At 35.1% G+C, this 12,367-nt stretch overlaps 1 protein-coding gene across 1 annotated transcript; it reads right to left on the bottom strand.

Moving 5' to 3' along the window:
- Nucleotides 1–1,438: 1,438 nt before the first annotated feature.
- LOC144447591 (UBX domain-containing protein 6-like) lies at nt 1,439–11,199 on the bottom strand. Its single transcript, XM_078137668.1, has 10 exons — nt 11,032–11,199; nt 8,811–8,968; nt 8,119–8,183; nt 7,201–7,335; nt 6,096–6,193; nt 5,375–5,529; nt 4,002–4,221; nt 3,195–3,325; nt 2,552–2,697; nt 1,439–2,121 (listed from the first exon to the last, which is right to left on the bottom strand). The coding sequence occupies exons 1-10, from the start codon at nt 11,118–11,120 to the stop codon at nt 1,993–1,995; spliced, it is 1,326 nt and encodes a 441-aa protein (XP_077993794.1). The 5' UTR covers nt 11,121–11,199; the 3' UTR covers nt 1,439–1,992.
- Between the last annotated feature and the right edge of the window lie 1,168 nt (nt 11,200–12,367).

Raw genomic sequence — 12,367 nt, forward strand, 5'->3', positions numbered from 1 at the left:
ACTGATTTACTATCCACAAACACATATCATTTCAATTACAATTACTAATGTGATATATTCTTGTGTTCAACTGATTTATTTCCGATGAAACTTGACTGCCACAATTCTTTTCATTTTTCACCAATCAGACAAGAATGACTGAAATCACAATATTAATATTCACATATCGGTATTCTATAAATTACAATATTAATATTCACATACCGGTATTCTATAAATGAAATCGTTCAACAAATAAACGCATAAAAGACAAACGTTCACCCCTCATCACCCAATGGTGTCTGTTGCTTACTATGTTCTAACTTTTATACAGTAATGATGACACGTTTGTCAACTTTTGGCTTTAAAACATCTAAATCAATAGATCTTGGTTGTCATGTTTCTAAGAAAGTAAATGTGACTTGTGCGTTTTATCACTCCTTGCAAGAAGGCAACAAGATGGGACTAGATGGTCACCTTCTCTAGTGACCCTCCACCTCCACCCTATCAAGAATAGGACACATCTTGTAACACTTTTAGTAACAATTAACCAGTTATTACTGTAAATTAATCATGTAACTTGTCATGAATTATTCTTTAAATCATTAAAGTTGAAATACCTGTAGGTTTATCTGCAATATTTTGGGAAGACAGTTTTGACAAACATGATTTACTCTTGATGATGTAAATCTTTATTAAGTATCATTGATTAACCAAACCAGTAGGTGATTTGTTTGTATGTCTTTGGGCCTGGTTGTGGAGGGTATGGTATACCTTGCTTGGACATGGTGGTTGTGGAGGGTATGGTACACCTGGCTTGGACATGGTGGTTGTGGAGTGTATGATATACCTGGCTTGGACATGGTGGCTGTGGAGTGTATGGTACACCTGGCTTGGACATGGTGGTTGTCAACTAATGTACCTGCTGGGTATGGATATCCCTAAAAGTGCAGCAGAACCACAAATCCAAACCAGGTTTTTTTTCTATATTCTCTAATTCTCTACTTACAGTTTTAAAATGAACAAAATCAACAAGGTATAAATTCCAATAGGTCAATTGAAATACTATATGGATAAAGAGTGTAAATTGACAGAAATGATCGTCAACTTTATTTACATGCATGACTATTTTCTAGCACTCACAATCTCTGCAAGAATATCATGAACTACCTACCTACATCATTCAGAAAACTACAATAATTTATGATTGCTACATATCAAATTTATACCAAACAGAAATTCAAAAGTAAGTCGATACTGCTAAAACAGTCAAGGGGAAGGTATTCTGTACTTTTCACCGAAATATACATGAATGTACTTCAAAACAAAGCCATTTATCTAGGTGCACATCAAAATAACAATTGTTTGATAATTTTCAAATTATACTCATCCTTAAAGAGTGTCCATGTGATTCAGTTTTTAGAATCAACATTTCAGAAAGTGGAAACTTAATCAAAGGTTTTGATAAGTAGTTTTGATAACTAGATAGTCTTGTAAAACATAGAACGTCTCTAATATAGTATTGTTCTTTAATACACAACCAAGTTACTTTTGTTCATGTCTACGTTTCGGCAATGTGACTGTTGTCTTCCTCAGGACAAACTGATGATAATTATTAAAAGTTTAAACCTTATGAACCTGTATTACTGAGACAGATAACATCATTGTACACATGATAGAGTATTTCTAGTGTGTGTCAAAACAAAAGTGAATTATTATGTATTTCAAATATACAGTCATTACCAGTGGTCAATCATAACACAATAATCTTTGTCGAAAGAATAGCACTAGAGGAATTGTTGATGTTAATCCTTTTTTGTTCAATTCTTCAAAAGTTTTACAATAATGTTTAAATAGGCTAAATAGATTTAAATAGGTGTGACTAAACTTGTGTTAGTGCTAGAAATTCTCCCTAAAACTAAAATGGGTGTGCAACTAAAATGACTGAGCAAGTGATTGCCATTCTGTCTAAAACTAAAGTGACTGTGTCAGTATTAGAAGTTCTAGCTAAAACTAAAGTGACTGAATCAGCGCTAAAAGTTCTGGTTTTAGATATTGGTTTTGTTGTACACTGCCTTGGGCAGCTGCTATGTCACCCATCACTGATTGGTCCCAGGAGAAATTAACAACAGCTGCTGGTACCTGTAAAGTAAGAACAATAACAAACATTAAAATCTCTTCAAATAAAAAGTTGACATATATGTTTCCTTTGATACAACACACAGTATAACATTTTACAATACGTCAATTCCAAGATTGGTAGAGAATTTTGTACGTACAATAACAAACTTTTTACACTTTGTGCATCTTTTTCCAAAATATTTTAGACAATTTGAAGTGAAAACTTATTTCCTCACTAAATGTGGAAAGATATCCTCAAAATACGATATAATTCTTACGGAATTGATAACAATAACCAATCACATGTCGTCCCCATCTTGGGTCAAGTCAGGTCAGGTCAATCCCCAAGCTGCCCCTGCTCCATGAGGAGGGTCGACTTGGGCACCCCGAGTGTGACGTGATGTAGTAATCGAACGCAACTTTCAAAGACTTTCTGTATGGTACTACTTACCAACTGTGATGTAACTAACATGGCATCTTCATCTGTTAATTTCTGTCCAGTTGACGTACATAGTACAAATGGCATCCAATCATTTTCTAGGTTTTTTCTCACAAACTCTATTAAAGCAGACACTTTTTCCCTGACTCTAAAAACACCTACAATCAAAGTAGAGATAAAGTAAACGACTAAAAGCTATAATGTGGAAGATTTCAGATTGTAAAATATCCTTTTGTAAATACTAAAATTGAACTACTGCACCATTTTCTGAAGATATAAACTAACAGCGACTTAGTCAAAGCCAATGTCAAATAATACAAATTCAGTAAACTGAGAGATTATCCAATTCTGATAAGGATTACCAGGAATAATCCCACCTGGAAATCTGACCTTAAGAGAAGTATACATGTCAAAGTTGACAGGTCAAAGTTTGGAGGTTATCAATTTTATTTGATACCAAACTTGTATAAATGGTACTACCTGGAAATCTGACATTAAGAAGAGTATACAAAGTCAAAGTTGAAAGGTCAAAGTTCAGAGGTTCACTTGTTTGATTCTTACCTTGTAAAAGAATACCATCTGGAAATTTGAGTATAGATGTCAAAGTTGAAAGGTCAAAGTTCAGAGGTTCTCTATTCACTTGTTTGATTCTTACCTTGTAAAAGAATACCATCTGGAAATCTGACCCTAAGGAGAGTATAGTTATATTTCCGGATTTCTTTCAGTTCCTCTCTTTCTCTCATTGCTTTTGTTCTCAGCTGAGCAAATCTTTCTACGGTGTCTGTCCTGAAATAAAAAAGAATTTTGAGTTACTTTGGCAGATTAAAGTATAATATAAGACACACTATATGAATAAATGGTGAATAATTGATAAATTCTATCAGTTCTTGTATTATAATTACAGCAGCATACACATAGACACAGACACAGACAGACATGCAGACACACACACACACAGATATACACACACATACACAGACAGACGGATACATACACAGACACATACACATGCATACGAGTGGCCTAACAGGGCAGACAGATAGACCCACACGGACACAAACGCATCCATATAGACACACATATGACAAAAAACCCTTAGGTCATGAGTATTTTCCAACTGATATGAAGAAAAGTATTGGAGAATAACATAATTATACCAGCACCATAATATCAAAGAAAAATCAACGAAAGTAATGGTAATTTTGAATGTTTTGTTTTGTTTGAATACAGCAGAATGCATAGTCATGATATACATGTGTTGTCATGACATAGAATGACCAGGGTATACATTCCATATTTTTTGTTTAACTTGGCTTGTGCATGGTGTTATGTGTGAAGTATCATGTACAAAGATAACAAAGACACTGTCATACTACATGTAAAGGGTTCCCTTGCATTAAAACATTGTGTTAATTTCTCTCATATCAAGACACTGCTGTAAGTTTATCTTGCATCAATTTACCTTGACTGCTGTTCTCTCTTAATTTCTTCTGATGTCAAATTATAAAATTCATCAGGGAGATGAAATTTACTTGCATTGCTAGAAGCTTTGAAAACTTGTAGATTCCTGTCAAGTTTGACTTGAATTGGTTCTGTAGATAATAAGGTCTCTTTGATTGCACTTAGTCTGTCTGTGTCTGTAGCATATTCTTCACTCAATACAAAGAACTCAGCTTCACTCTCTGAGAATGGAAAAAACCCATTAGTCTACATGAGATGTTCTATAAACTCCCAATGTGACTACTAGTATTATGTATCATATTTTTATATTTTGAACAGTATTTGTCAAGATTTCGTTGCTCTTGCTCGCTTTACAAATTGAAAGAGGCACAACAACATTCCTGCAGACCAAGGATTTGTAAATACTGCATTGAACATGGTTTGTACTGTATTGAGGACAAGTATCATTCTTATCTTCTGTAAGGGAAGCTTATGTTTTAGTGATGTTTGTCTGTCTGTCTGTCTGTCTGTTTGTCTGTCTGTCTGTCTGTCTGTCTGTCTGTCTGTCTGTCTGTGTCATAATTTTCTCAAAAACAACTGTCTGTCTGTGTCATAATTTTCTCAAAAACAACTGTCTGTCTGTGTCATAATTTTCTCAAAAACAACTGTCTCTGTCTGTCTGTATGTCTGTGTCATAATTTTCTCAAAAACAACTGTCTGTCTGTCTGTCTGTCTGTCTGTGTCATCATTTTCTCAAAAACAACTGGCTCAATTTAAATGAAATTCGGTATATGTATTCTTTAGGGTAATGGCTAGAACTGATTACTTTTTCATAAATATTACATGAATATTAATTAGGAATTTGCATAATTAACAATTTGGTAATTTGGCCATATTTTATGTCTTGGTCTGCTGTAACTATGAAATTTGTAATTCTGATGAGGATCATAAACCACGACAAATCAACAGCTGAATGCTCAAAACATGAACTGCTGTGAGTTATAACCTTTGTAATTCATTATACCAGAGTTCAAACTTAACTTTTTTCTTTGGTAGTCCTAGTGGGCTACAATTTCAAAAATTGGTAGCCCAAGGATTGTGACCTGTAGTCCCATATTCCTGAACTGAAAACAGATTTCCTCTATTGGAAAAATGTGTGTTATTAAAATATTTCCATGTCCATAAATCTTCCATCCTCATCACAGAATCAGTGGTAGCCTGAGTGGGCTACCAGCTGCAAATTATGGTAGCCCCATGACAAGAATTTGTAGTCTGTGGGTATGGGACTACTGTTAATTTTGAACCCTGATTATACTGTACTAAACATCATCGATTTCACATTTGTTTGCCAACAATTTACATTGAGTTGACATGTGATTATGAAATCTGTCTTACCCTGATGAGGTAACATTTGTCTAGTAAAGCCAACACTTTGTAAAAACTCTTCGGTGCCTTCTAAAGATGCTACTCTCTCCTGGAAGGCTTTGTTCTGTATTCGTACTTTTCTAAATTTTTCATCTTGAGGATTGCCTATGATATTGTCCAGATATCTGAAAAGGAGAAGGAGTGTTGAATCACATTGACTTTTTCATCTTTTTTTTGTATTTAATAACATTTTTATTTGGCTTATTACAAAAATAAAAAAGATACATCTCTCTTTCATAAATAGAAATTTCACAGAAACTTTTCTCATTAAATTTATCAATTTCAAAAACTCTCCATTTCTTAGTATGTGCATTTACTCTACCTTCTTTTCTGACTACAATATGGAGCTCTACACTCAGAATACTCCATTTTTTGTATGTCATCAAATTTTTTTTTTTTGAACTTTAAAATATAAATATAACGCTTAGCAACAAGAATAACAAAATTTGATATTAATGACAATTGTTCATCACCTAGGATGATTTGTTTTACATTTGGAATATTTCTAAGTCCTGTTTTCCTTCTCCAAAACAGAATCAGATTGACTTTGTATACATCAACAAAGTTTCTATTTGTCATTCAAAGATGATTTACAAAAAGAGTGACTTTCTAAACAGTGTAAAACTTCAGTTTCAGCACACTCAAGGAATTGCATTTGACACTGCCTTGAATTGCTTGTTATTTCACTTACTTGCAAATTGTTTCCCGTCCAACTTTCACTTTGTCTTTGTCTTTATTCAGTGTATGTATCATTGCACTTGTAGCTTCAATGGGATCTTCTGCTAGTTTCTACCAATGGGGAAAAAGATACAATAAATACCCAAATGTACCAGGAATGTTTTCAAATGTTATCAGTTTAAAATCAAATATGCTGTACATCACTATTCAGAGGTTGTCTAATAAGCAATGTGTACAGGAGGGGAGCTTTTGGGGTCCCATCTATACATGTATAAGATCTTCGGGACAATTGCACACTGTCACACAAGCTCAATAAACGAACTTCGTTCATTTAGGGAGGGAGAGGGTCTGGCATCAATGCAATTGCTGAACTTCATTTTTGCATTTTTAACCAAATTTAAAAAACTTTCATGCCTTTACTGATAACAGGTTCTGTATTTACTACTGAGATGTTGATAAGTTGATTGAAATTTATTGCTAATGTGATAAACAGTGCTGGGTTTCTGGTTAGTGTTTTATTGTATTTACCATGTTTTTAAATTGATCATAGTGATGTGACTGCTACAATTTTGCCTATGGTAATACACCATATATAAAAGTGTTGATGTCACACTTTTGAATGTTCCTTTAGGGGGAGGGTTTGTTTTGGCCTAAATGAACAAAGTTCGTTTATTGAGTTTGAGCGACATTGTGCGATCGTCCCAAGTTCTGACCATAATGTTGAATTTACATGACATTAGGGACCAACACCCTGTGGACAGTTTGAGATACTCACTGTAATTATGGGATATCTTTTTTAAGCACCCCTCATTATTAGCTAGACTTCAAAAGCATGGTATTCCAAAGCACATGCCTGTGAATCTGACCACTGCCAGGCTTTCACTTAACCATATTTTCCATGTATTCCTAATTGCAATGAAATGATAGCACTATACATAGAGTTTGCACTTACTTCATCTAATGTATGCTGCATATAAAGATGTAAGTACCTACTGTGCAATACATCAACAAACCTAAACTCGATACATCAAAAGAGTGATTTGGGTGTGTGGTATCTCATACAGACTACCACTCTCCATCAAAAATCTGTGACAACTTTGAGGTTTCAAGCTACTTACCATCAGAAGACACTCACGGATGTGAGATTCTATTTCAGATTTTGGTACACATTTAGGACTGAGTGTACAATAGAATAGAACTCTCTGTACTGATAGTATAGGTGCACTATCTAGTTTCACTTCCTCAGGTCCAGACTGTAATACAAATAACAAGTCTTTGTAGAACACACAGCCCCCTCAAATACTTCTATGTGATATGATTTAAAAAGAAATTCATGGTAACAAATAAATTCTAAAATGAAGAAGGTTAACGTCAAGATCAAAGGTCAAGATCTCAAAAGAGATTGCAGACCTAATAATATAGGGATAGACACTTGAGTGGAGTCTCCATGTATTAAAGTTGTTGAGTTATGCAGTAAATCATGATTATTCATTACAAATATGGCCATCATTCATTTAAAAGTTATGTGAGCACCAAAAGTAATTCATTTATTCTAGATTTCTCTTCTTCTCTTGTTCGGTATTATCTTTAGGCTTTAGACATTATGCATAGATGTTTCATGGGTCTCAGCAAACGTGATCATTCATAAGAGGCATACTGAAATATTTCATGATTCCTAAGTGCTTATATCCATCAGATAAATAGTCATGAATATTCAGTGTGTATCTAATAAGTATTCATGTCTGTTAAGACCCATGATGCAATGGTGCACCACTGAAAGAACAATGGAGATGAAAAAGAGTTTCAATTTGGTGTTCCTTGGCAACTGAGCAAATATTATGTAATGTGAAATCATGAAACGACTCTCCAGAACCCAAAGTTTACGACAATAATTTCCTGGAGTGGTGTTTCGAACACTGAGACAATTAACATAACACACACTGACTGGATGACAACTGTGACATAATATTATGTCTTCTTGATAGTGAAAGAATAAAGGTTATTCTTTAATAGGTACACATGTGACATCAACTCACCAACTGTCTGTTATACTGAGATGCTGCCTCGGCTGCCTTCTTTTCTTGTTCCATTTCACGTTTCACTGTCATGAAAACATAATAAACCGATAATAATTGAAAACTTGACTGAATGATTCAATGTTGTGTACAACAGCACCCCTGGCAGCTTATGATCAACAGGAGTGCCGACAATGATAATTTGTTTGGTCTGTGTTAACCTGATACAACAACACTAAAGGAAACATTCTGAAAACTGTACGAACAATACTCAAACAAAATGACATCAGTACAGAAGAGCTCCTTGCCAAGTGAGTGCAGGTGTGGCATACTCGGGGGATTTAAACAGGTGCTTGTGGTGTTCTCTGTGGCTCTCAGTGGTGGCTCTCAGTGCAAGCAATCACTGGTACATTATGTAATGTTTTCAGTATTATACTGCAGTACAAATACCAGTGGTATGTATGTGTGTATCAGTGTAGGTAATCATTAGTACATATGTAATGTTTTCAGTATTATGCTGCAGTACAAATACCAGTGGTATGTATGTGTGTATCAGTGCAGGTAAATCATTAGTACATATGTATAATAATAATACAAAGGACTGTTGAACACACCTTCATGTTCACAGGTCACAGCTATACAATGTTAATAAACTATTTCTGTCCAGTAAATATGTTGATTATGTATTGACAAAATGACATCAGATTTCTTACCTTGCAATTGTACAGATTTATGTGAAGTACCAAGAGCACTATCTGGTCTGGTGTCCATTCTAGCCAAGGCAGCTTCACCAGCTCTTTGAGAATCTTGAGTTGGTCTGGATCTCGCAGCTCCACCTGAAGCCTGGTTGGAAGTTGAAGCAGCTGTAGATCTGTGTCAGATTACAAATATAATTGAATATTTATTATTTGATTATTATTCAGTGCTGACAGCCTGTGGGTGGCAGCATACATATGTATACCTTAGAGAGTTCACTTCAGTTGCTATGGAGCCAATAGACTGTAAAATATATTGCCGAGAGCATCCTTATCATCTCTCCCCATTTTGTGGAAAGGATGAGAAGAGCGCCCTCAATGATTCATCTTTCAGTCTATGGTGACAGTAGCTAGGATCACATGATCACAAAGACAGCAGGTACTGTACATGCATTTTATTTTTTGGCAAAAATATTTCAGATAAGGACACTACATCAGACTATTAAACTCACCCATCATAATCAGAAACAGGCAATCTGGCAGTTCATGTGTGTTTGTGTATATGTTAGGGTCTGTGCTTATAATCAACTCTTTGCTATAACATACACCCCAAGTGTGTCTCATGAGAACATGTTCTGTTATATAAATTTACAGTGAGTTGGTTTAACCGGAAGTACTGTCCTATCTATCTAAAGGTGAGTATCCCACAGATAAAATCAATGTGTTCTTCACACACTGGTGGTGATGACCAGTGTGCCTTATAATGATAGTCAAATTTGTTGTTGTTGTTGTTGTTGTTGTTGTTGTTGTTGTTGTGAGTCAAAATGAGAAACACTGGGATTTCTTGTGAGTCACCACATAGAAAGAGATAGGGGAACACAAAAGTTTGGTGCATCACTAGAAATTGTGTGTCAGTGGTGCATTTATGAGTGGAAGTGTAAATTGTAACGATATCGTATAGGAGCAAGACTAGTGGTGCATCAAACTGGCTTAAAAGGGCACACTGGTGATGACTACTGGTAGCAACTGGATCTATACCTCCACTTATATTATCCTGGTAAGTGTAACAGTAGCTATTTCAAATCATTAAAGTAGTTGGTAAATCATTTGGAGAATTGATTGGTCACAAGGAGAAACTGTGACACATAACACCAGATAATTCAATTATCTCGATAAAGTCATTATATGTAAACATACATATTTAAATGTCACAATTAAGTATTACATGGATTCCAATTTCTGCATACTGATATCCTAATGATGCCCTTGGTATACTTTTGGCAAACTTAAAATGTTGCTGGTAAAAAAAAATTACTGATCTACAATGTCCATGATGTGGATTCCCCATATGTATACCCTGTATAGTTTGGACAAACATTTGAAATTCACAGGAACTATACTTGTTGTATTTTGGTGAGATTTCCAGCTGCTGAATGTAGCATAGTCTGGATGCCAATGTTTTATTTCGATGGAGGATAGCACTAGACTACATATTGGATGAATGGATGGTGGATTTAATCTCCCCTCCACTGTCTATGATTTAATAGGCTAAACAGATGTGTCTAATCCCGTGACTCACAGTCATTACTGTATTACACATTCTGTACACAAACAATTTAATATGCAATATGCAACAAAAAAATCTACACACCACAAATTTACCAAAAAACATTATATCAATATCAATAACATGATACACATATTTAGATGACATTAACAAAAATATCACTGTTCCATAGAATGATCTAAAGGATGGCGATTATGTTGTTGATTATGGAAATGATGACAGTCCAATGTGATATGACAACTATAGACTATACTATTATTGTTCAGTGTGGTATTTACAATATTTTAAAGACGGTTGCCCTCTTATTTGTTTTGCAAAAGTCCTGTTTAATTTACCCGTCCATAACGTCGGGATAGAAAATATTTCTCCGACGAAAAGAAAATATCATGTACTGATGGTGTTGACAGATTAATACATAGAGTGTGGTAAATTGCTCTTGCCTCCCAATAACAACATCACTGTTTAAGTGCTCGACTATTAAGATAGTATCTATTACATTTGACTGGATTGTATAAGTATAACCAGCCTGAATATACAGGTGCAATGGATATGATGATTGTATGAATATTAAAGACAATATTAAACAATGTTACGCTTTTCTAGATCCTTTCAGTTATATTATAAATATGTTTAGCTCAATGTCAATGTGTATCGACGTTGCGGGTTACGTACTTGGATGATGTGTCTTCGGACAAGGAGTGACCAGTCCCAGCTTTCTTGAACTTGAAGTCCATCTTTTTCTTTTCAAAGAACTTCTTCATTTTGCTTTACGGAGTTTGTTTCACTTTAAAATAGATAGAAATTCGGAAACATCGCCCAAATGTAATCACTTCCGCAATATGACAGCCATCTTGAATTTTGGAACCCCTAACTTTCTCTTAAAAAGGACAGTTTTAATGTACCGACGGCCGACATGCTTTAATACATCATGCATGGGGTTTTGAAAGAATCCAAATGTAAATTGAAAGTATTAACTGTTATTATGAACGACAACAATCCTGAATAATCTGTAAGCGTCTGTACAGAGTAAGTTTTGATAACTTAGGGGACCTTATTGTGTTTGTGTATGCTTGTGGACCACAGGGGGCTCAGGTGCAATTAGGTTTGTTTACGAAAGCAAATAAAAAAAACAAACCCACAAATAAATAAATAAACAAAAAACAACCAACTTACACAAACAGACAAACAAATACTGACTCCCAAAATAGTCACAATTGTTGATTCCCCCAATTACTATTTTGGGGGTCTGTGTTTATTTATTTATTTATTTGTGTGGGCCAAGTCTCTGGGCTATACTGTCAAACCAGTATGTCAAGTCAGATAGCCAAGTCTCTGGACTATACTGTCATGTCAGATAGCCAAGCCTGTGGGCTATACTGTCAAGTCAGATAGGCAAGTCTTTGGGCCGGCCATACTGTCAAGTCAGATAGCCAAGTCTCTGGGCTATACTGTCAAGTCAGATAGCCAAGTCTCTGGACTATACTGTCATGTCAGATAGCCAAGCCTGTGGGCTATACTGTCAAGTCAGATAGGCAAGTCTTTGGGCCGGCCATACTGTCAAGTCAGATAGCCAAGTCTCTGGGCCAGCCATACTGTCAAGTCAGATAGGCAAGTCTTTGGGCCGGCCATACTGTCAAGTCAGATAGCCGAGTCTCTGGGTCGGCCATACTGTCAAGTCAGATAGCCGAGTCTCTGGGCTGGCTATACTGTCAAGTCAGATAGGCAAGTCTTTGGGCTAGATTTCAGCAATACAAACACCAATATGTTTTCTCTTTGAACATAAACATTTTATTTAGGACTTCCAAATTTATGCATTAGGAAAGCAAACACAACTACAGTACTTCCAAATTCATTTCATGACTAAAAAAGAAACAAAATCACCAACTAATAAAAGAAAAAATCAAGTGAAATACATAAATGAAAAGATGAATAATTTGAAAGTATACGATGAAACATGAATTGTTAGTTATTACTCTTGTATTGCAACAATACAATATAATTTCATTTA

The sequence above is a fragment of the Glandiceps talaboti genome, chromosome 16 (assembly GCF_964340395.1).
Source record: "Glandiceps talaboti chromosome 16, keGlaTala1.1, whole genome shotgun sequence".
Lineage (NCBI taxonomy): Eukaryota > Metazoa > Hemichordata > Enteropneusta > Spengelidae > Glandiceps > Glandiceps talaboti.

What these genes read in the sequence shown, in the direction of transcription:
- LOC144447591 (XM_078137668.1), bottom strand. Translation starts at nt 11,120, where the DNA reads ATGAAGAAGTTCTTTGAAAAGAAAAAGATGGACTTCAAGTTCAAGAAA. An exon ending in TCCGAAGACACATCATCCAA is followed by an intron (nt 8,969 to 11,031) that starts GTACGTAACCCG and finishes AATCTGACACAG; the next exon opens with ATCTACAGCTGCTTCAACTT. An exon ending in CTCAGTATAACAGACAGTTG is followed by an intron (nt 7,336 to 8,118) that starts GTGAGTTGATGT and finishes TTTGTATTACAG; the next exon opens with TCTGGACCTGAGGAAGTGAA.